General features: G+C 45.5%; 1 protein-coding gene across 1 annotated transcript in view; it reads left to right on the top strand.

Annotated features, from left to right (window-relative positions):
* Itgae (integrin subunit alpha E) overlaps window positions 1-23948 on the top strand; it is a gene marked incomplete at its 5' end in the record, with an annotated part of 69894 nt that overhangs the window by 23491 nt on the left and 22455 nt on the right. Inside the window, 9 exons of the mRNA XM_012952196.2 lie at window positions 343-484; window positions 957-1099; window positions 1404-1544; window positions 2109-2333; window positions 3381-3511; window positions 5013-5128; window positions 9893-10074; window positions 12107-12235; window positions 23443-23516. Of these exons, the coding sequence (XP_012807650.2) occupies window positions 343-484; window positions 957-1099; window positions 1404-1544; window positions 2109-2333; window positions 3381-3511; window positions 5013-5128; window positions 9893-10074; window positions 12107-12235; window positions 23443-23516 (1283 nt within the window). The remainder of the gene's footprint in view (window positions 1-342; window positions 485-956; window positions 1100-1403; window positions 1545-2108; window positions 2334-3380; window positions 3512-5012; window positions 5129-9892; window positions 10075-12106; window positions 12236-23442; window positions 23517-23948) is intronic.

The following is a 23948-nucleotide window of genomic DNA, read 5'->3' as shown; positions in this document are numbered from 1 at the left end:
GGAAGCCAACTGTTGCGGGGTACTCAGTGCCCAAGGCCATGCATTTCAGAATGCCAACACTGACAAGGAATTGAAGCTTGCCTCTCCCACCAATAAAAGATAAAGGCACCCAGAGGGCACTGTTCTTACCTGCACTCAACCCACGGGGCCTGGGTGAAGGAGAAGGTCCTGAGCACTGTCATGATCAAATATAAGTGTTAATTTTACGCCCTAGGTGGGCTTCTGGAGCCACAGCCGCGCAGCAGGGTCATGGGTACAAGGCAGGAACCCAGTGTTTGCTATGAGCTGGCCCCTGGGTTCCTCCGCTCATGTGCTCCGGTCCCGGTCCTCGGTCCTCTGCAGGGGCAGGTGCTGCTTGGCGCCGTGGGGGCCTTTAACTGGTCTGGAGGTGCGCTGCTGTACAACACTCACAGTCGCCGCGGCCGCTTCCTGAACCAGACAGCAGAGGGCGCAGGAGCTGCGCATGTGCAGTACGGCTACTTGGGTGAGGGCGGGGCCTGGAGAAGGGGGCGGGGCCAGGGAGCTACCTATGGGAGCGGGTGGAGGGAAACTGGGCCATTGTGGCTCCCTTTAGGTCAGTCTGCACGTTACTACTCTTGGTAAGGGCAGGCCCTGGTCAATCACGTGGTCACACGGAGTGGAAATTGGTTAGGGGGCATTCTGGGTGTGGAGAGGGTGGCCTTGAGAGGCTGCCTAGGACAGAACTGGGACCTCTCTTTTAGTGCCTTTCATCCCTCACCTTGGTCCTCATCTACCGTGTGATAAAAATGGACAGTGAATGTGAGTCATGGTTATTTCGAGTGAACCTGGCTCATGGCAGTAGCACACGTGTATGGCTGTGACAGAGTGCAGGTGTGAGCACCTGCTGACTGGGAAGTCCTGGCTGGGAAGGTAGAGCTCAAGGGAACGATTTGGAGAGGAGTACGTGTTCACAGTCACACCATTCTGGCCCCAAGGTTACTCGGTGGCAGTGCTACACAAGGTCTGTGGCATCTCCTATGTGGCAGGAGCGCCCCGGTACAAGCATCGTGGGGCCGTGTTTGAGCTCCAGAAGAAGGGCAGAGAGGCCAACTTTGTGCTGAAGCTGGAAGGAGAGCAGGTACCTGTTGGGCAAGTCCTCTGCTGACCATCAATGGGGGCTGTTACACCTGGGGGCGAGGGATAGACCCACCCTGGGCAAGACTCAGGCTCCTGGTTGGAACTCAGAGACTCGCATGTCTGTCAGATGGGCCTCCTTGTGGGTGTCCAGGTGCTCACCAAGTCCGTTGCATTTCTAGTGAGCCAGTTGATTGGGATGCCAGCTTTGTGATCCAGAAGAGCATCTGTAGAGGGTCTAGCCTTGGTGACAGGTGGAGAAGGGCTTCCCCAACACTCAGAAGCATTGAATTTTTCCTGGGCTGTAGATGGGGTCCTACTTTGGCTCTGAGCTGTGCCCTGTGGATATTGACATGGATGGGACCACGGACTTCCTGCTGGTGGCTGCCCCATTTTACCATGTCCGTGGGGAAGAAGGCAGAGTCTATGTGTACCGTCTGTATGAGCAGGTGGGAGTTTGCAAAGGCTGTGGTTGTTCACACAGGTGGTGGAAGCTGGGGGAGCCTTGGCCTGAAATCTGTTTGGCAACAGTGGGGCCGTGATGGGGAGGGGCTGTTCAGAGTAGATGGCTGCCCTCCTTTTCCTCCCCCCTTTCCACCGGGGGGGTTGTTGGTAGCATCTGTCATAAGGGCCCTGCTGAGAGAAGCTCTCTGGTCTCAGTTGTTCCTCGCAGTAGCTACAGGAGTCAGGCATGGCACCAACTAATGTTACCAATGAAGAGGCTGGGGCTCAGTGAGCTTAGTAATGCTGACTTGCTTTCCCAGTAAATATGTGAGAGAGCTACAACTGGACCCCAGGCCTTCCTGCTGCCAGTTCAGCAGTCTGTGGAAACAGAAGGGGCAGGCTTGAGGTCCTGAACTTTTAGATTAGTTTTGCCACTGGCTCGTGTCCCTAGCCTTTTCTGAGTCTTAGACTCCAGCTGGAGTTGGAATCGACAAGAAAGCCTGGGGTGGCCCTGAGCTGGCTGGCCTACATACCATTCTTGGGAGCTGAGCTGCTGGTTTGCTTTACAGAATGGTTCCTTCTCCTTGGCACACATGCTGAATGGGCACCCTGGGCTCATTAATGCCCGCTTTGGATTTGCCATGGCAGCCGTGGGGGATATCAGTCAGGATACATTCACAGATGTGGTCATTGGGGCCCCTTTGGAGGGCTTCGGGACAGACGCCGGGACCAGCTTTGGCAGTGTGTACATCTACAACGGACACTGGGATGGCCTCTCTGCCAGCCCCTCACAGGTAACCCTTCAGGCTCTTTCCTGCTTCTCCTCTTGCAGATGGGAGCTGAGCTTAGTCAGCTCCAGTCCTAAATTCTGGGCTAGCCTCCAGTGATTGGGAGTACCAGTGAAAGAAACAAGTCACCAGACCAGGGGAGGTTGCAGGCCAGGCCCTCCGTCAGATCTTCAGAGAAGGTTGAGGTTGAGGCACCATTTACTTCCCTGACTTATGACTCCTCCTAGTTTGCCATTCCTGACTGTTGACTCCTCAGGTTCCTCCTTTCAATCTGCCCCATAGCTGGCTCATCTACATATAACCCCTCCATGCCTTAGCTGCTTCCTGCCTCTTCTCCTTCTCCAGCTGCCTCATGCCTCCTGAGCACCTACTCCCCAGGCCTCATAGATATCCCCTCCCCTAAGATCTGCTACTTCTCAGCACCCCAAATTCTCTCTTTCCCTGCACCAGACCCCTAGTACTGTGCCCAGCATCCTGACCCCCTGTGCACAGCCCATCAGCCTAATGATATACTAAGAATTCTAGCTCTGTCCTAAATCTAGTCCCTCCTCTCTCCATTTTCACCACCATGGCACCAGCTCAGGCCTTACCATCCTCCCCTAGGCTCCCACACTGCTCCAGCTTCCACCTCTAGCTCTTCTTCCACCTGTGCCTCCAGTGATATTTCTAAAATGGATTCCCAAAGAAGTCATTTCAAAAGAGCCTTTGAAGATGCTCCCATCCCCAGATCCACAGAGCCTCCTTGTACTCTGATCACCCTAGTCCCCTTTTACTCCCACCTGCCCCTTGCACTGGCCCCTGGCCCTTTCCCTGGAGCACCCTGCTCTTTTCCTCAGTCTCCACAGCCACCTGCTCTTTGAAGCTTCACTCATGTACCACTTCCTCTGGGAAAGCTCGCTACTTGATTTCTGTTTCTAGACTGAGGACTCACAGGGCAAGAAAGTGGGAATGACATTGAAGCAAACAGAAGGTGAAAGGGCTTCTCCCCCTCCCCCCCGCCCACCCCTCCTTCTCCTTCTTCCCCAGCCCACACCTAGGTTTCTTTCTCCACAGCGGATCAGAGCCTCAGCTGTAGCCTCAGGACTCCACTACTTCGGCATATCCGTGGCTGGTGGTTCAGATTTCAGTGGTGATGGCCTTACTGACATCACTGTGGGCACGCTGGGCCGGGCAGCTGTGTTCTGGTAGGGATCTTCTCTGCCTTCTGGGGCCCCATATTCCAGCCTCACCCACTTGCTCCGTGCTCAGTGAGGCTTCAGGGCACAGGTTTAGGGTTGGCCTGGCTGGGTTTGCTCAGCCCTCACCAGTATGACTTTGGGTGGATTATTTAATTCCAAGTCCTGGGAGGATTACATGGAGGAATATGTACAGGGTATGTAGCACAGTGCTAAGGAGTGGCTTACTATGAATCCCAGAGCCACTGGGCTCTACCCCTCAAGGATTATTAGTCCTGTGGCTATATAAGCAATCTAGTTGAACGCCTGTCTGCCTGACCCTCTCCAGAAAGTTTCACACTTGCTATTTTCTCAGCAACTCTCTTGACAGCAGCTCATGGCCATCTGCAGGTAAATATGTGCTCAAATAGAGCTTTATTTTGGGGGGGGGTCATTTTATGAGGTAGGGTCTCACTCTAGCCCAGGCTGACCTGGAATTCAGTATGTAGTCTCAGACTGGCCTCGAACTCATGGTGCTCCTCCTCCTCTGAGGCCTCCTGAGTGCTGGGATTAAAGGTGTGCACCACCACACCCGGCTCAGATAGAGCTCTTATTTGCGCCCACTCTTCAATACCCTCAGGCTTCCCTTCCTTTGGCTTCTTAGTTCAGCAAATGGCACTGATTCATCCAGGAGTTCAGGACAAAACCCTATGGCTGAGCCTGTTGGTGGGCCCTGTAATCCCTACTACTTGGGAGGCTGAGGCAGGAGGACCACAAGTTCAAGGCTTGCCTGAGCTATGGAGAACAACCACCTAAGAGCCAGCCTTATTTCCTTTTTGTCTTTCCTCCACCACCCTGTCAACAAGTTCTGCTGGCTCTGTCCTCAAAATACCTGCTAGCACAGGAGGCTGTCACCTCTCAGTAGGATCATTGCCACATAGTCTTCCCTGTGTCCTCACCCTGTGCTCCCTCCTTCATCCACACAGCACCTGTGTTGGCCCCTCCACTTTGCTGCTTAACTCCCCTCAGTAACACCCACCTGAGTAAATGCCCAGTTCCTTACCCTGACCTGCTGGGCTCTCCCTGCCTGGACCTGCCCACTCCTGCAGTTCCTATGTGACTATCCTCTGCTTCACCCACTAGGCTCTAATCTCACTAACCTTTGTGTCTTTCAAACCAACCAGGCTCATTTCTGCCACAGGCCCTTTGCACTAGTGATACTTTCTGCCTGGAACACTCACCCTCACCAGATTATTCACATAGCTCTTTCTTGGTAATGAATCTCCACATCAAGGCCTCCTCTTAGAGGAGTCCATCCCTGACCACTTGATTCTATTGTATTTTGTAGCATAGAATTACTAGTATTTCCCTATAAGAACTTGCTATCTGTTAGAGCAGGGTCTGGTCTCTTTCCTTGCTGCTCCCTGAGGTCTCTGAGCACAACCTGCATATTGGCAATGTTTGATAGTCACTGAATATGTGCATGGGTCCTGTGGTCACTTTCCATGGGTCTCTCTGTTGTCTTGTTTAGCTCACGACCTGTGGTTCGCCTGAAGGTATCCATGACTTTCACGCCCCCTGCACTGCCCATGTACTTCAATGGCACTGTGAATGCTCGCTTGTGTTTTGAAGTCTCCTCAAGCACGGGTGCTCAGTCAGGTAATAGGTAGCTGGGTGGATGTCCTGGTGGCGTCATGTCTGACTGGCTTTCAGGGGGCAGGGAGTAAGGGAGTGGGAGTAGTCCTGGTGCATCTGCTTCCTCTCGGAGGTTGGCTCCTGCATCATTAGGTTCTGTCAAAGGCATCACCGAAAAAGTGAGCTAAGGTCAGCAGCTACCCCATATCCATCTGCTGCCCCATGTACAGGTATTGGGGCTCTGAGAGCTCCCTGTCTTTGCTGTTGCATCTTCTCCCCTTCCCTGGAATATCGTCCTGGCTGATATGAGGTTGGAGAACCTGCTGAAGGCCTGGCCTCACTTCTGCCTCTTTCCTGATACTCTCTGGGAGACTTATCCTGCCCCCCAGAAAGGAGAGGATGGATGTGGCTCTCACAGCTCAGGTGCCCACAGCTAAGAGCTCCCCTAACAATCACTCAGCAACTCCCCTCAGTAACAATCCCAGACATACTCCCTTCAGGTCACAGAGCAATCTCCTGGGGTGGGGTCCTGATCAACCTTGAGGGTAAAAAAATGGCAGACCCAAGTTGAAGAGAAGGATTAGCAGTTAAGGTACTTGCCAATGGAGCCTAAGAACTCATGTTGGAATCTCCAGGTCCCACGTAAGACACACACACAGTGACACAAGCATGCAATATCACACATATGACACACATCTGGAGTTCATTTGCGATGGCTGAAGGTCCTGGCACACCCATTCTCTCTCTCTCTCTGCCTCAAAATAAAAAAGAGAGAGATAGAGAGAGAGAGGAAGGAAGGAAGGAAGGAAGGAAGGAAGGAAGGAAGGAAGGAAGAAAGAAAGAAAGAAAGAAAGATGGAAAGAAAGAAAGATGGAAAGAAAGAAAGAAGGAAAGAAAATGACAGACCTAACTGGCATGGTGGTACATTCCTGTAATCCCAGCACTCAGGAAGTGGAGGCAGGGGGATCAAGAATTCATGGTCACCCTCAACTACATAGAGTTCAAAGCAGCCTGGGATGTATGAGATACTGCTTCCAAAAAGAAAGAAAGAAAGAAAAGAAAAGAAAAAAAGAGAGAATGACAGACCTGTTATTTTCAGGGCACAGAGCCTTCTGAGGGCTGGCTGACCAGGGCAGGTGTCTTTCACCTTTGGCCCTTGGCTTCTGTTCTATATAGTAAGGGGTTGGCCCTGGTAACATACAAGATGTTTTCAGCTTGCTGTGTTCAGACTTCATGATTTTTCTTTCCATTTCCTGTATCATCCCCCCCCCCATTCCTATTCTATTCCTCCTATCTTACCTCTTGGTCCAACCCTCTATCCCTTAAAATACGATGATGAACTCAGCCCTAGGAAGATGCTGCACTGGGTGTGGGACTAGAGCACTGAGGGATCCTGGCCAGGTGCAGACAGTGAGAAAATCTTCTTCAGAATGACTTGGACTCCAGCCCCAGGGTTGTGTCTGATGGGGCACTGTTCAGGAGGGCTTACAGAGCCTATGGCAGGGAGAGCCTCTGAGTCTTTATTTTTTTAAAAAAATATTTATTTGTAGCAGGGCATGGTGGTGCATGTCTTTGATCCCAGCAATTGGGAGGCAGAGGTAGGAAGAGGCAGAGGTAGGATGATTGCCGTGAGTTTGAGGCCATCCTGAGACTACATAGTGAATTCCAGGTCAGTCTGGGACAGAGAGAGACCCTACTTCGAAAAACAAACCAAAGCAAACCAACTACACACACACACACACACACGGGGGTGGGGGGGAGAGAAAGAGAGAGCGAGCGGAGGGAAGGGAGACAGTGTATGGCATGCCAGGGCCTCTTGCTGCTGCAAATGAACTCCACTTTGTGCATCTGGATTTACATGGGTACTTGGGAATCTGACCTGGGCAAGCAAGCATTTTTAACTGCTGAGCTATTTCCCTAGCCCCAAATATTTCCTTTCCTTCCCTTCCCTTCCCTTCCCTTCCCTTCCCTTCCCTTCCCTTCCCTTCCCTTCCCTTTCCCTTTCCCTTTCCCTTTCCCTTTCCCTTTCCCTTTCCCTTTCCCTTTCCCTTTCCCTTTCCCTTTCCCTTTCCCTTTCCCTTTCGCTTTCCCTTTCTCCTTTCCTTCTGTAGCAGACAGCTTCAAGTTCACTGAGATAAACTTCCAGACCAGGCACAGTTATGGAGGAAGGGATATTTATTGATGCTTACAGACCCAGGAGAAGCTCCATAATGGCAGAAGAAGCTGGCCTGCCTTCATAGGCCCAAGCAGAGAGAGGGAAGTACAAGCCTAAAGGTCAAAAGCCACAGCACACTTCAGGAACTCCAGCTAGGCACACTTTGCATATCTTTAGATTGAAATCTGAAACCCACCACCACACCTTAAGATGACCCAGTGACATTGCCTTCAGCCAGGTGGCTGCAGATGCAAACTACAAACAATAAAAAAAAACTGAATATATTGGGAGCCATCGATTCAAACTACCACATTCCGCCCTGGCCCCCAATACATTTATAACCGTCACACATTGTAAATTGTACTCAGTTCAATTTCAAAGGTCCCCATAGTCTTGACCAATTTAAGATATTAACACCTGTAAAATCAAACAAGCTAAGCAATTCTAACATATAAAGGCACAGAGTAAACATTTTCAACTGGCATAAGGCATAGCAAGGAGAGACTAAAACAATGCAAACTCAATCACTATCAATCAAACATCAGACTTTTGCAGTTCAAGTTCAACAGAACCAGATAATGACAGTCTCCAGATTTTCCAATTCTGCCCTTCTAGCTGGGCAGAGTAGCCAGGGAACACTTCCATCTTAGGCCAACAGTGCACTCTATGGTAGCCCTTTCATTGTCCTGGTATATACAAAACATCTTCAGGTCTTCATGCAAACCATGTTCCATCTTCCATAGGCATTTTCAGCCTATCAGGGCATCAGGCCCTACCTCATGCCGCATCTCAGAAGCAGCTCCTGGAACTGTGTGCAATTCACGACCATTGCTCACATTTTTCATGCTTCTGAAACCAATACCAGGTGTGAAGGACACAGCCATATTATTAGTTCACAGACAAAATAAATCATAACCTTGAAAAGCAGGTTCCTTCTCCAGTCAACTTTTTCCAAAAGTGTTTGCATTTCTATGATAGTTTTTCCTCAGGCATCCTTTCCATGGTAAAGCAATTGGACAATCTTCCTTTAAGATTGCCTATGTGTTTGACAATAGCAGATTCAGTAACCTAAAACCAGTCTCAGTGCCTGTAATTTTAACTTGCTTGAGGTTTTCCAGCTTAAAATCTTAAATCTCTCAGTCCAATATCTCTAGCCAAGCACATCAGTCCATTATAAATTTAACCTTGATCAAGCTCTCTGGGCCTGGGCAGCAGGATGCAGCCAGCCCTTATGCCAGTAGCCCAGTTCCAACAAAGTCCTCTGCAGTCTTTCCTTCTCCTTAGAAAGCTCATAAGACAAGCCTCAAAGTTCAATACTATCTGCATTTAGTATTATCAAACTCTCATCAGAATAGTCTATAAAACTTGACTTACCACTCAAGAAGGCATCTTCAGTTGCAAGCACCAAATCCATGCCTATTCCTACAAAACAAGGTTCCAAAAGATCAACATACACATGGTCAGGTTCATCTCACCCCACTCCTGGTACCAAGTTCTATAGCAGACAGCTTCAGGTTCACTGAGGTGAACTTCTAGACCAGGCACAGTTATGGAGGAAGGGATATTTATTGATGCTTACAGACCCAGGAGAAGTTCCATAATGGCAGAAGAAGCTGGCCTGCCTTCATAGGCCCAAGCAGAGAGAGGGAAGTACAAGCCTAAAGGTCAAAAGCCACAGCACACTTCAGGAACTCCAGCTAGGCACACTTTGCATATCTTTAGATTGAAATCTGAAACCCACCACCACACCTTAAGATGACCCAGTGACATTGCCTTCAGTCAGGTGGCTGCAGATGCAAACTACAAACAATAAAAAAAACCTGAATATATTGGGGGCCATCTATTCAAACTACCACACCTTCCCTTTTCCTTTCTCCTTTCCTTTCCCTTTCCCCTTTCCTTGCTTTTCCCTTTTCCTTTCCTTTCCCTTTCTGCTTTCCTTTCCTTTCCCTTTTCTTCTCTTCCCTTTCTTTTCCCTTCCCCTTTCCTTTCCCTTCCCCTTTCCTTTCCTTTCCTTTTCTTTCCCTTTCCTTTCTTTTCCCTTCCCTTCCCTTTCCTTTCCTTTCCCTTTCCTCCCCTCGCCTCCCCTCCCCTCCCTTTCCCTTCCCTTCCCTTCCCTTCCCTCTCCTCTCCTCTTCCTTTCCCTTTCCTTTCCTTTCCCCTCCCCTCCCTTCCCTTTCCCTCCCCTCCCCTCCCCTCTCTCCCTCCCCCTCCCCCTCCCCTCCTTCCCTCCCTTTGTTTCTTTTCTCTTTCTTTCTTTCTTTCTTTGTTTTGTTTTTTTTTAAGTAGGGTCTCACTCTGGCCTAGATTGATCTAGAATTCACTATATAGTCTCAGGGTGGCTTCAAACTCACTGCGATCCTTCTACCTGGGATTAAAAGTGTGTGCTACCACACCCAGCTATTTTATTTTGCAAGGGGTGGGGAGGGAGAGAGAGAGGGAAAATGGGTATGCCAAAGCCTCTTGCCACTGCAAATGAACTTCAGAAGCATGTGTTGCTGTGCTTCTGGCTTTTATGTGGCTACTCGTGAATAGAGCCCCAGCTAGCTGGCTTTGCAAACAAGTCTTAAAGTACTAAGCTATCTCCTCAGCCCACTCTGTCTGAGTCTTGCTCCTTCCAGCCTTTTCTTCAACCTCAGGCCTCAGAGAAATGTTGTTCAACTTCATGGTGGATGTGGATGTGACGAAGCAAAGGAGGAGGCTGCAATGTTCAGACACACGGGACTGTCTGAGACACCTTAGAGGATGGAACAGCGGGTCCCATCTATGCAAGAACCTCTGGCTTGTCCCTACAGATGGAGAAGTAAGTGGAGGAATTTAGACCCCAGTCCAAAGCAAATATCTGTATGATGCAGGACCCATAGTCACACAGAAAAATGAGGTGATTAAAATAATCCTAACAGGGCTGGAGAGATGGCTTAGCAGTTAAAGTGCTTGCTTACAAAGCCAAAGGACCCAGGTTTGATTCCCCAGGACCCACATAAACCAGATGCACAAGGTGGTGCATGCATCTGGAATTTGTTTGTAGTGGCTGGAGGCTCAGCCTGCCCATTCTTTCTCTCTCTCAAATAAATCAAAATTAAAGTTAAAAAAATAATTTAAGGGCTGGAAGAGGAGTGGTTTAGAGGTTAAGGCACTTGTCTGTAAAGCCAAAGGACCCAGGTTCGATTCCCTAGGACTCACATAAACCAGATGCACAAGGTGGTGCAAGTGTCTGGGGTTTGTTTGCAGTGGCTGGAGGCCCTTGCATGTACATTCTTTCTCTCTCTCACTCACTCTCTCTCTGCCTCTTTCTGTCAAATAAATAAAAATATTAAAAAAATAATTTTAAAATATTTTAAGTTATTTATTCACAAGCAGAGAGAGATAGAGAGAAAAGAGACAGAGAGAATGGACATGCCAGTGCTTGTAGCCATTGCAAAGGAACTCTAGATGCATGTGCCACTATGTGCATCTGGCTTACATGGGTACTGGGAAACTGAACCCAGGTTGTTAGACTTTGCAGGCAAATACCTTAACCACTGAAACATCTCTCCAGCCCCCCCTTTAATATGTTTTATTTGTTTATTTGCAAGTGGAGGGGAGAGAGAAAGATGGAGAGAGAATGAGAATGAATGAATATGGGCATGCCAGCCCAGGTTCCAGTACCCACATAAAACCAGATGCACAAAGTGGCTTATGTTTGGAGTTCATCTGTAGCAGCAAGAGTCCCTGGCATGCCCATATGTCCCCTCTCTATCTATAAATAAAAATTTTAAAGTATTTTTTAAAATTATTTGAGAGAGCGAGAAAGAGACAGTAGATAAAGAGGCAGACAGAAAGTGAGTGAATATGGGCATGCCAGGGCCTTGTCATTGCAAATGAACTCCAGGCCATGTGCCACATTATGCATGTGGCATTATATGGGTACTAAGGAAGCAACCTCTGAGCTGTCAGGATCTCAGCTTTGCAAGCAAGCACCTTTAATCAATGAGCCATCTCTCTAGCCCTAAATAAATTTTTTGTTGCTTTTTTGAGGTAGGGTCTCATTCTAGCTCAGGCTGACCTGGAATTCACTATATAGTCTCAGGGTACCCTTGAACTCATGGTGATCCTCCTACCTCTGCCTCTCAAGTGCTGGGATTAAAGATGTGCACTACACATGCTCAGCATATAATTTCTTTTCCTTTTTTTTTTTTTTTTTTTTTTTTTTGAGGAAGGCTTTCACTGACCTGGCACTTACACTGTAGTTCCAGGCTGGCTTCAAACTCACAGTGATCCTCCTACCTCTGCCTCCTGAGTGCTGGGATTAAAGGTGTGTGCCACCATGCCTGATACCTACATAAAAATTTTTTAATATTTATTTATTTATTTGAGAGAGCTGGAGAGGGAGGGGGGAGGGAGAGAATGGGCATGCCAGGGCTTCTAGCCACTGTAAACAAACTCCAGAAGCATGTTACCTTGCATATCTGGCTTTTCGTGGGCACTGGGAAATAGAACTTGGGTCCTTAGGCTTCACAGGCAAGCATCTTAACCATTGAGCCATCTCTCCAGCCCCTTAAATAATGTTTTTTTCAAATGTGTTATTTAAGAGAGAAAAAGAAAGATGTAGATAGGATGGGCACACCAGGGCTTCTAGCTACTACAAATGAAATCCAGACACCTGCACCACCATGTGCATCTGGCTTATGTGGGTACTGGAGAATCAAACCTGGGTCCTTAGGCTTCGCAGGCAAGCACCTTAACTGCTAAGCCATCTCTTTAGCCCTCTAAATAAATTTTTAAGAAAATAAAACAAATACTCTCTCTACCTCCTCTACATCCAACCTTGACCCTGCCTCCCATGTGACCCACAGCTCTGTGAGGAGGACTGCTTCTCCAACATCACTGTCAAGGTCAGCTACCAGCTCCAGACGTCTGAGGAGAGGCAGGGACACCTCAACCCTATCCTGGACCGCTACACTGAGCCTTCTTCTGTCTTCCAGGTGATTCTGCCTACACGGAGTACCCAAACCTCCTGGGAGCTATCCCACAAAAATCACCTTCTTGCCTAACTTCAAAGAAAGCTTGAGTTGGGAGGAAAGGTCTTCAGGTTGAAGTTGAGTCCCTCAGTGTTCAAATGGGGAAGAGGAGTCCCTTGAGGGGCTGATCTGGGTTTATCCTGCCATGGACTATAGAGAGGACACCCTTGAGCACACTTGTCTATCCAGGCCCTGCCTAGAGCCTTCATGCCGAGTGTTTGGCTCACCAAGCTTTTACCCTTGCCCCTGCTCTGGTGTCCATCAGTATCACAGAATCTTCTTTTCATGACTAAGGGAAATCAGAAAGGAAAGATAAAAGGCACTTTTTTTTCTTTTGTTTTTTTTGAGGTGCTTTCACACTAACCCAGGCTGACCTGGAACTTACTATGTAGTCTCAGGATGGCTTCAAACTCATGGCAATCCTTCTACCTCTGCCTCCCAAGTGCTGGGATTAAAGGCATGCTCCACTACACCATGCCCAGCAAAGAGGCATATTTTTGCAAGCTATGTTTTAGGGTTTTTTTTGGTTTGTTTTTTGAGGTAGGGTTTCACTGTAGCTCAAGCTGACTTGGAATTCACTATGTAGTCTCAGGGTGGCCCTGAACTCACGGTGATCCTCCCACCTCTGCCTTCCAAGTGCTGGGACTAAAGGCATGTGCCACCACACCTGGCTAAAACTATGATTTTTAAGGTAACTTTGCTCCCACCTAGGCTGTGGCCCCAGAGTACTCACCAATGTATTTACAGAGAAGAGAAAAATCATCAGGGAGAAAGAAGACAGGAATATTAACAACATGAATATTAAAGACAACATGACTATTAACAAGCAGTAATTATAACCAGGTATGGCATCACACACCTATAATCCCAGCCCTCAGGAGACAGAGGCAGGAGGACCTCAAGTTTGAAGCCAGACTGGGTGACATACTAAGATTCCGTCTCAAAGTGAAAAAAAGGGGGCTGGAAAGATGGCTGAGCAGTTAAAGTCATTTGCTTTTAAAGACTGTGGGCTTGGGTTCAGTTCTCAAACCATCCAAGTAAGGCATTTACAAAAAGTGGCTCAAAATCTGGGGTTTGTTTGCAACATCAAGAGTCCCTGGCACATCCCTCACACACACATGCAAATGAGTGTAGCTCATTTGGTATAGTGATTTCTTAGCATGCATAAAGCTCTAGGCTCAATTCCCAGCACTACAGAAAACTAGTGTAGTGATGGCTGGAATCTTAGTACTTGGGAGATGGAGGATCAGAAGTTCAAGATCATCCTTGCCTACATAGTGAGTTCAAGGCTGAGTGGGGAAACACACACACACACACACATACACATAACTTCATTTTTCTTTACCACTGAGTAGAACTCCATTGTGTAAAAGTGTCATATCTTCATCATCCACTCATCAGTTGAAGGCTGGTCCCATTTCCCAGCTATTGTGAATAGAGCATCAATAAACATGGTTGAGCAAGTATCTCTATGGTAGTGAGACGAGTATTTAGGATATATGCCTAGGAGTGCTATAGCTGGGTCATATGGTAGGTCTATTTTTAGCTGTCTCAGGAACCTCCACACTCATTTCCACAATGGCTGGACCAGATTGCATCCCCACCAATAGTGCAGAAGGGCTCCTCTTTTTCCACATCCTTACCAGCATTTATGGTCATTTGTTTTCATGATGTAGCCAATCTGATAGGAGTGAGATGGCATCTCAAGGTAGTTTTTTTTTTTTAATTTTTTATTTATTTATTTGAGAGCGACAGACACAGAGAGAAAGACAGATAAAGGGAGAGAGAATGGGCGCGCCAGGGCTTCCAGCCTCTGCAAACAAACTCCAGACGTGTGCGCCCCCTTGTGCATCTGGCTAACGTGGGACCTGGGGAACCGAGCTTCGAACCAGGGACCTTAGGCTTCACAGGCAAGCGCTTAACCGCTAAGCCATCTCTCCAGCCCTCAAGGTAGTTTTAATCTGTATTTCCCTGATGGCTAGAGATGCAGAACATTTTTTAATGTTTACGTACCATCTGTATTTCTTCTTTTGTGAACTCTCTATTTAGTTCTGTAGCCCATTATAAATTGGGTTGTTTGATTTCTTATTACTTAATTTTTGAGTTCTTTGTATATCCTAGATATTAATCCTCTATCAGATGTATAGCTGGCACAAATTTTCTCCTATTCTGTAGGTTGCCTTTTTGCTCTATTCACAGTGTCTTTTGCTGTACAAAAGCTTTGTAATTTCATGAGGTCTGAATGGTTAATCTGTGGTTTTATTTCCTGAGCAATTAGGGTTATATTCAGAAAGTCTTTGTCAAGACCAATCTGTTTAAGGGTCTACTTTTTCCTCTAGCAGTTGCAGAGTTTCAGGTCTAATACTAAGGACTTTAATCCACTTGGACTTAATTCTTGTGCATGAAGAGAGATAAGGATATATTTTCATACTTCTACAGATACATATCCAGTTTTTCCAGAACCATTTGCTGAAGAGGCTGTCTTTTCTCCAGTGAGTATTTCTGGCGTTTTTTAAAAGTTCTTATTTATTTATTTGACAAAGAAAGAGGGAGAGAGAGAGAAAGAGAATGGGCGCACCAGGGCCTCTAGCCACTGCAAATGAACTCCAGACATGTGTGCCCCCTTGCATCTGGCTAACGTGGATCCTCGGGAACCAAACCTGAGTTCTTTGGCTTTGCAGGCAAATGCCTTAACCACTAAGCAATCCCTCCAGCCCAACTTTTGGCATTTTTGTTGAAGATCAGGTGGCTATAGCTACCCAGACTTACATCTGGGACCTCTACTCTGTTCCACTAATTTACATGTCTGTTTTTGTGCCAGTACCATGCTGTTTTTGTTGCTATGGCTCTGTAATATATGTTAAAATCAGGTATGGTGATACCACCAGCCTTATTTTTGTTGCCCCCAATTTTTTTTAGATGGGCTGGGCACATGTGCACACATTTTTAATCCCAGCACTTGAGAGACAGCGATAAGATCATCATCAGTTCGAGGCCACCCTGATACTACATAGTAAATTCCAGATCAGCCTGAGATAGAGTGAGACCCTACCTCAAAAAAACAAACAAACAAAAAAAATTTTTAAAGATATTCAATGTTTTTTTTTGTGCTTCCAAATGAATTTTTGGATATTTTTTCTATTTCTGTGAAGAATGTCACTGGAATCTTGATGAGAATTACATTAAATGTGTAGATTGCTTTTGGTAAGATTGCTATTTTCACAATATTGATTCTTCCAATCCAAGAACAAGGGATGTTTTTCCATTTTCTAGTGTCTTCCACAATTTCTTGCTTGAGTATTCTAAAGTTTTCATTGTAGAGATCCTTCACTTCCTTAGTTAGGTTTATTCCAAGGTACTTTATTTATTTATTGATGCAATTGTGAATGGGAGTGATTCTCTGATTTCATCCTCTCTGTGTTTGTTGTTAGCATATAGGAAGGCTTCTGATTTCTGTGTATTTATTTTGTTTACTGCTACATGACTATAGGTGTTTATCAGCTGTAACAGTTTGATGGTAGTATTTAGGGTCCTTTATGTATAGAATCATGACATCTGCAAACAATGATAACTTGATTTCTTCCTTTCCAATTTGTATCCCTTTTATGTGTGCCTCTTGCCTTATTGCTATGGCTAAGACTTCCAGTACTATATTAAATAAAAGTGGGGGCAGTGGACACCTTTGTCTTGTTCTTGATTTTAGTGGAAAAGCTTCAAATTTTTCTCCATTTAGTATTATGTTGGCTATAGGCTTGTCATAAATAGCTTTTATTATGTTGAGATATGTTCCTTCTATTCCCAGTCTCTATAGGACTTTTATCATGAAGGGATGTTGGATGTTGTCAAATGCTTTTTCTGCATCTGATGAGATGATCATGTGAATTTTTTGTCCTTCAGTCCATTTATATAATGTATTACATTTATCGATTTGCATATGTTGAACCAACTCTGCATCTCTGGAATAAAGACTGTTTGGTTGGGGTGAATGATCTTTCTGATATATTCTTGTGTTCTGTTTGCCACTATTTTGTTGACAATTTTTGCATCTAGGTTCATGAGGGAGATTGGTCTGTAACTTTCTTTGTTCTGTCTTTGTTTGGTTTTGGTATAAGGGTGATGCTGGCTTTATAGAAGGAGTTTGGTAGGATTCCTTCCTTTTCTGTTTTATGGAAAAGTTTAAGAACCATTGGTGTTAGTTCTTCCATAAAGGTCTGGTAAAATTCACCAGTGAATCAATCTGGGCCTGGATGTTTTTTAGTTGGGAGATTTTTGATAACTGCTTGGATGTCCATACTTGTTATAGGTCTATTTAAGATGTTAATCTCGTCTTGATTTAATTTAGGTAGGTCATATAAATCAAGGAAATCAACCATTTCTCTCAGATTTTCAAACTTAGTGAAGTAGATGTTCTTATAAGATGTCCCTATGAGGGCTGGAGAGATGGCTTAGCGGTTAAGTGCTTGCCTGTGAAGCCTAAGGACCCTGGTTCGAGGCTCGGTTCCCCAGGTCCCACATTAGCCAGATGCACAAGGGGGCGCACGCGTCTGGAGTTCGTTTTCAGAGGCTGGAAGCCCTGGCGTGCCCATTCTCTCTCTCCCTCTGTCATTCTATCTGTGTCTGTCGCTTTCAAATAAATAAATAAATAAATAAATAAATAAAATTTTAAAAAAGATGTCCCTATGATTTTTTGAATTTCTCTGGTATCATTTGTGATGGTGCCTTTTTCATCTCTAATTTTATTAATTTGTGTCTCTTCTCTCTTTCTTTTGGTCATATTTGCTAAAGGTGTTAGTTGTGACCTTAGTTCTTAAAATTTTTTAAAGATTTTATTTTTATTTATTAGAGACAGAGACTGGAGGGGGGGGTAGAGTGAGAATGGGCATGTCAGAGCCTCTAGCCACTGCAAACAAACTCTAGATGTAAGCGCCACCATGTGCATCTGGCTTACATGGGACCTGAAGAATTGAACTGGGGTCCTTAGGCTTTGCAGGCAAGTGCCTTAACCACTAAGCCATCTCTCCTGCCCAAATTTTTTGTTTTTTATTGACAGTACTTACAGACAATAAACCACGATATTTACCTCCCTTCCCCCACTTTCCCCTTCACACCTCTGCTCTCCATTATATCCCCTCCCTCTCTCCATTAGTCTCTCTTTTCTAATAGCATTTGTTCAATGAAGTTGGGAGCCCCCATGTTAGCTGGTATATGTTTAGGATTGTAAGGATTGTAATGTCCTTCTGTTGGAGTGTTCCTTTAACCAATGTAAATCTTTATTTTTCCTAACTAATGTTGGTCTGAAGTCTACCTTGTCAGAAATTAGGATAGCAACTCCTGCTTATTTTCTAGGCCCATTTACTTGAAACACCATTTTTCAACCTTTCACCCTAAGATAGTGTCCATCCTTTGTAGAAAGGTGAGTTTCTTGGAGGCAACAAATTGAAGAATCCTACTTTTTAACCCAGTCTGCAAACCAATGTCTTTTGCTTGGGGCATTGAGGCCATTGATATTAAGAGTTATTATTGAAAGGTGTGTATTTATTTTTTAAACTTTTTTTTTTTTTTTTTTTTTTTTGGTTTTTCAAGGTAGGTTCTCACTCTGGTCCAGGCTGACCTGGGATTAACTATGTAATATCAGGGTGGCCTTGAACTCCTGGCAATCCTACCTCTGCCTTCTGGGTACTTGGATTAAAGGCATGCACCACCATGTCTGGCCCCTTTATTTTTGCCATTTTTCTTGTTTTGTACTTCTTCCAGTTTTACCTTTGCTCTCTTGTATTTACTAGTATTTGAGTATGGTTTGTTTTTTTTCCAGGTTCCTTATATGTGTGCTCTTCTTTCTCTTCAACATGGAGGATCCTTGCAAATATTTTCTGTAGAGCTGGTTTTGTCTTCAAATATTCCTTTAGCCTGTTTTTGTTGTGGAATGTTCTTATTTGTCCATCTATTTGAATGGATAGCTTTGCAGGATAAAACTAGGATAAAACTTGTTGGCATGTGTTATCTTTCAGAACTTGAAATACATCATTCCAAGGCCTTCTGGCTTTTAAGGTTTGTGTTGAGTAATTTGCTGTGATCCTGATGGGCTTGCCTTTGTAGGTGACTTGATTTTCCTCTCTAACTGCTTTCAATATATTTTCTTTAGTTTCTGTGTGGTAGTTTAATTATAATATGGTGCAGAGAGGTTCTTTCCAGGTGTTGCCTGTTTGGTGTTCTAAAGGATTCCTGTATCTGCATTGGCATCTCTTTCTCAGTTTGGGGGAAGTTTTCTTCTATGATTTTGTTGAAAATACTTACTATGCCTTCGGAGTGAAATTCTTCTCCTTCTACTATAACCTGAATTCTTATGTTTGATCTTTTCATAGTGTCCCGGATCTTGAAATTCCCATTCATACTTTCCTATTAGTTTGTCTTTCTCTTTGTTGGACTGTATGAGATCTACCACCTGGTCTTCTAGTTTAGATATTCTGTCTTCTCCTTCATCCATTCTACTGGTGAGATGTTCCAGAGTTTTTTTTTGTTTGTTTTTTTTTTTTTTAAATTTCACTGACTGTGTTCTTCATTGCTAGTAATTCTGACTGGTTTTTCTTCATTATTTCTATTTCCTTATTTATGACTTGTATTGACCTCCTTATTTCATTAAATTGGTTTCCTATGTCTTCATTGACTTAACATACAATTTACCCTGACATGGAAGGTGCAATTAGCACTTCTGATGTAAGCCTATATACCAGGCTTATTTGGTGGGTACTGACCTGGTGTAATCTGTTACCTTTTGGGATGGCTTTGGTCTCAGTTATGTTGTGTGCCCACTTGGGTCCCTCTTTGTTGTGCTGTAGGCTCAGGTAGGCTGGCTGGATCAGTGGGTCACTGCTCTGATCACCTGTGCAGGGTGTTGTATAGGTGATTTCCCTTCCCCAGGTCTCTGGTGCTTGCTGGTGCTTGCACTCATGGTGGGGAAGGAGAGGCTGTGGATGGTGGCTGAAGTTCTCCTGCTGGTTCTGGCAATCCTCTTCCTCATGAGCCACTCCATTGGTCTCTGCCATCCTCCCTTCACATTTCTTGAGTTTGTGAGGAGGCCAGTGTGAATGGAAAATCCCCTCACATGACTTTTCCTGCAACTCAGGCCAAGCCTGGCAGCTGTGGCCACATGGACCTGGTGCTGCCACTGTTGGGGCTGCTTCTGCCTGCTTCTGTGGTCTCTAGATGCTCTGAATCTCTCCTGCTTCTCTGCTGTGGTTGGTAATTTTTTATACACCTTCCCCATTTAATAGAATGTATTTTTCTGTAGTTTTAAAATTTTTTTGGCTTTTATTTCCCCTAGGCTGCTTTAGCATGGTTCCTACAGTGTCACCATCCAGTTTTTGATTTATTTGAGACAGGGTCTCATATAGTCCAGGCTGGCCTTGAGCTTGCTATGTAGTGAGATGATCTTGAACTCTATTTATTTGCAAGCAGATAGAGAGATAGAAGAGAGACAGCAGACAGAGAATGAACATGCCAGGGCCTCCAGCTGCTGCAAATGAACTCCAGATGCATGCACCACCTTGTGTATCTGGCTTTATGTGGGTATTAAGGAATTGAACCCCGGTCCTTTGACTTTACAGGAAAGCACCTTAACTGCTCATCCATCTCTCCAGCCTGATATTGAGCTCTTGATTCTCCTGTCTTCACTTCCTAAGTGCTGAGATTACTGGCATGTGACACCATGCTCAGCTTGTTTTTCCTTATCTTTTGTGGCCTTCATAGTTTTTTAAAAAACTTTATTTTTATTTATGAGAGAGAGAGAGGCAGAGAGAGGAGAGAGAGAATGGGCACGCCAGGGCCTCAGCCACTGCAAACAAACTCCAGATACATGCACCCCCTTGTGCATCTGGCTTACATGGGTCCTGGAGAGTTGAACCGGGATCCTTTGGCTTTGCAGGCAAATGCCTTCACCACTAAGCCATCTCTCCAGCCCTGGCCTTCATAGTTTTGAAGTGCATAGGACAGCCCTTCTGCAAGCTGTTCCTCAGCTGGGGTTTGTCTGCTGTTTCCTCATGGTTAGATTCAGGGTATACATTTTTTGGCAGGCATATCACAGAAGTGAAGTATGACCTTAGAATATCACATCAGGATGCACACAATGTTGTTTTTTTCCCATTTCTGCTACTTCCCTTTGTAAATAATATATATTTTCTGGGAAAATGATTTGAGATTATGTACGTCCTGCTTAACATCTATTATCGAGTCTTGGTTATTACTATGATGGTTTGATTATTGTTACATTATATAAAACATACTTATTACTATGATTTTAAATCATTTATTCCATATTTTAAAAAGACAGGGATGAGGCTGGAGAGATGGGTCAGCAATTAAGGCATTTGCCTGCAAAGCCCAACAACCTGGGTTTGATTCCCCAGTACTCATGTGAAGCCATATACACAAAGTGATGCATGCATCTGGAGTTTGTTTGCAGTGGCTAGATGACCTGGTGCACCCATCCTCTCTCTCTCTGCTTGGAAATAAATTTAAAAAATACTTGTTATGCAGAAGTAAGTATTATGACTACCAAATCCTTAAACAAAATTACAGTCCTTTATGATGTGTGTTGCCCCACACCCTTAATCCTGCCAACTAGGAGGCTAAGATTTCTGGTCTGTTGAGGGTTCCAAGTCAGCTTGTGACCATGTGAGACCCTTCCCTATTGTAATCTCAATTACCTTTTGGGATGATTTTGGTCTCAATTATGCTGTGCTCCTGTTTGGGGCCCTCTTTGTTGTGCTGTGGGTTCAGGTAGGCTGGCTCCATTGCTGGATCACTGCTCTGATTACCTGTAGGGTGCTGTGCAGGTGAGCTCCCTTCCCTAGGTCTCTGGTGCTTGCTGGTGCTTACGCTGGCAGTGGGGGAGGGGAGGCTGTGGATGGTGGCTGATGTTTTTCCACTGGTCCTCACAATCGTCTTCCTCATGAGCTGCTCCTCTGTTTTTCCCTGCCATACCCCCTTCATGTTTCTTGAGTTTGCGAGGAGCTCCGTGTGAGTGAAGAGTCTCCTCTCCTGGCTTTTCCTGCAGCTCAGGCTAAGCCTTATGGCTGGAGCCACGCAGACTTGGTGCTGCTGCTGCTGGAGCTGCTTCTATGGGCTCTCGACGCTCTGGATCTCTCCTACTTCTCTGCTGCAGTTGATAATTTCTTATACACCTCACTTTTTAGTAGAAGAGTGCATTTTGCTGGTTTTTTGGTTTTGTTTTGTTTTTTGGCTTTTTCTTCCCTAGGCTGCTTTGACATGGTTCCTATGCCGCCATCTTAACTGGAAGTCCTCAATAAAATATTTTTTAAAAGATGAGGAAAAATTATCTGGTATAGGCACATAGATGGTACAAGAATGAGTTCCAGCTGGAGGCTTAGATAGTTTCCCCCTAGCTTGTTCATCTGGGCTGGGTGGAAGAAAAAAAGCTACTTGGTTTTATGAAAGACAAAATTGAACCATGTGTGGAAGCATGCACCTTTAATTCCAGTGCTTGGGAGGCTGAGATAGGAGGATTACAGTGAGTTCGAGGGTAGCCTGGGCTATAGTGGGATCCTGAATCAAAAACCAACTAACCAGCCAGGCGTGGTGGCACATGACTTTAATCCTAGCACTTGGGAGGCAGAGCTAGGAGGGTCACTGTGAGTTTGAGGCCACCTTGAGACTACATAGAGAATTCCAGGTCAGCCTGAGATAAAGTGAGACCCTACCTCAAATAACCAAAACAAACAAACAAACAAACCCCAAAACCCAACCAACCAGGCCCAGCATGGTGGCACACACCTTTAATCCCAGCACTCGGGAGGCAGAGGTAGGAGGATCACCATTGAGTTTGAGGCCATCCTGAGACTACATAGTGAATTTCAGGTCAGCCTGGGCCAGAGTGAGACCCTACCTTGGAAAAAAAAAGCAACAACAAAAAAACCCAGCCAACCAAAACAACAACTACAACAAATAAACAAGGGTTGGAGAGATGGCTTAGCAGTTAAGATGCTTGCCTGTGAAGCCTAAGGACTCAGGTTTGACTCCACAGTACCCACGTAAAGCCACATGCACAAGGTGGTGTGTGCATCTAGAGTTCCTTTGCAGTTGCTGGCACACCCACTCTCTCTCTCACAAATAAATAAAATATTAAGAAAACAGACAAAATGAGTCTGGGTGTATGGGTCTTGAATTTGTATTCCAATAATAACAAATAAATAGCCTGCATAAACTGTTGACTCAGCTAGATGGAGCACCACTCTGATTCTGCAAACTGTATATCCTTTCTGAACCAGGAAGGAGGTCCCCTTTCAAGCTATGGGCTCCCACTCTAAACTCAGTCCATGAAAACATTGCTGCAAAAAGCTTCTGAAGTGATCCTTGCCTGCTGGGGAGCTTTGTACAGAGAATCCTCAGCTTAAGGACCTGGCTATTTCCTTCACTGCAAAAAGTAGACTCAGCTACTTTCCAATATTTGACTTTTCAACTCAAAGTTGGGCTTTTCAAACTTATAGGGGCCTCTTGAACCAAATGTGGCCTTTTCTTTTCTTTTCTTTTCTTTTCTTTTCTTTTCTTTTCTTTTCTTTTCTGAGACAGGTGCTAGGTAGCCCAGGTTGGCCTCAAACTCACCATCCTGCCTCAGTCCTTCCCTCCCCCTGGTACTAGGGTTATACAAACATGTGACTTTCTTAATTAATTAGATAGGTAAGCAAACTGACAAGTGAAGCAGTTACCTGATAGAGACATTTCACAGGACAGTGTTTGGTAGGTGGCCCTGATCTTGACCCAGCTGTTCCCACCATCCTCGCAAGGACTAAGGAAGCTTTCCTTCACAAAGATTTTCGTCCCCAGAGGTTGAAAGAGGCACAGCTGCTTGTGTTAGTGCTTAATGAACATACAAATGTGTCAAATGTGCCTGTTATCCCACAAAAGTTGTCCTTTTTTGAGCTTGACTAGAGACCTGGATCATGGTATGCCTATGTTGCCTGGAAATGTCACAGACGTGGCTTTCTTGGTGATGTGGGCACAACCCCAGCTGTTAGTCTTTGCTGTCCTCTGGATGCACTTCTTCAAGCAAGAATGATAGTGTGGTCAAAAATGTCCTAAGGAGAAGGTTTGGAGTCAGGGCTGCTGCACAAGGTGGGGTTCCTATGCTGACCCTGTCCCTCTTTGTCTGGTTACAGCTGCCCTATGAGAAGGCCTGCCAGAATAAGCTGTTCTGCATCGCTGAAGTCCAGTTGGCCACTACCATCTCTCAGTGAGTGGGAATCCTATCTTCTGTCTTAGTTTCTGTGGTTGACTTCTTCCTGAAGGTTTATATGGACAAGCCCCTTATCGGGGTCCAATGCATACTACCTTCCCCCTCTCCTCATGGTTTTACATTTATAATGCAGGAAACAAGACAAATTAGTCTTCCCATTTAAATTTTTTTTGTTTATTTTTATTTATTTATTTGAGAGTGAGGGGGGGGATGGGCATGCCAGGGCTTCCAGCCACTGCAAATGAGCTCTAGACGCATACACCCCCTTGTGCATCTGGCTAACGTGGGTCCTGAGGAATCGAGCCTCGAACCAGGGTCCTTAGGCTTCACAGGCAAGTGCTTAACCACTAAGCCATCTCTCCAGCCCCAGCCTTCCCATTTTATAGATCAGGAAAAAGAGATTCAGTAGCTAAGACCCTTGCATAAGGT

Source organism: Jaculus jaculus, chromosome 9, assembly GCF_020740685.1.
Source record: "Jaculus jaculus isolate mJacJac1 chromosome 9, mJacJac1.mat.Y.cur, whole genome shotgun sequence".
Lineage (NCBI taxonomy): Eukaryota > Metazoa > Chordata > Mammalia > Rodentia > Dipodidae > Jaculus > Jaculus jaculus.
The sequence above is the reverse complement of the archived record's forward strand: the minus strand, read 5'-3'. Positions and strand labels throughout refer to the sequence as shown.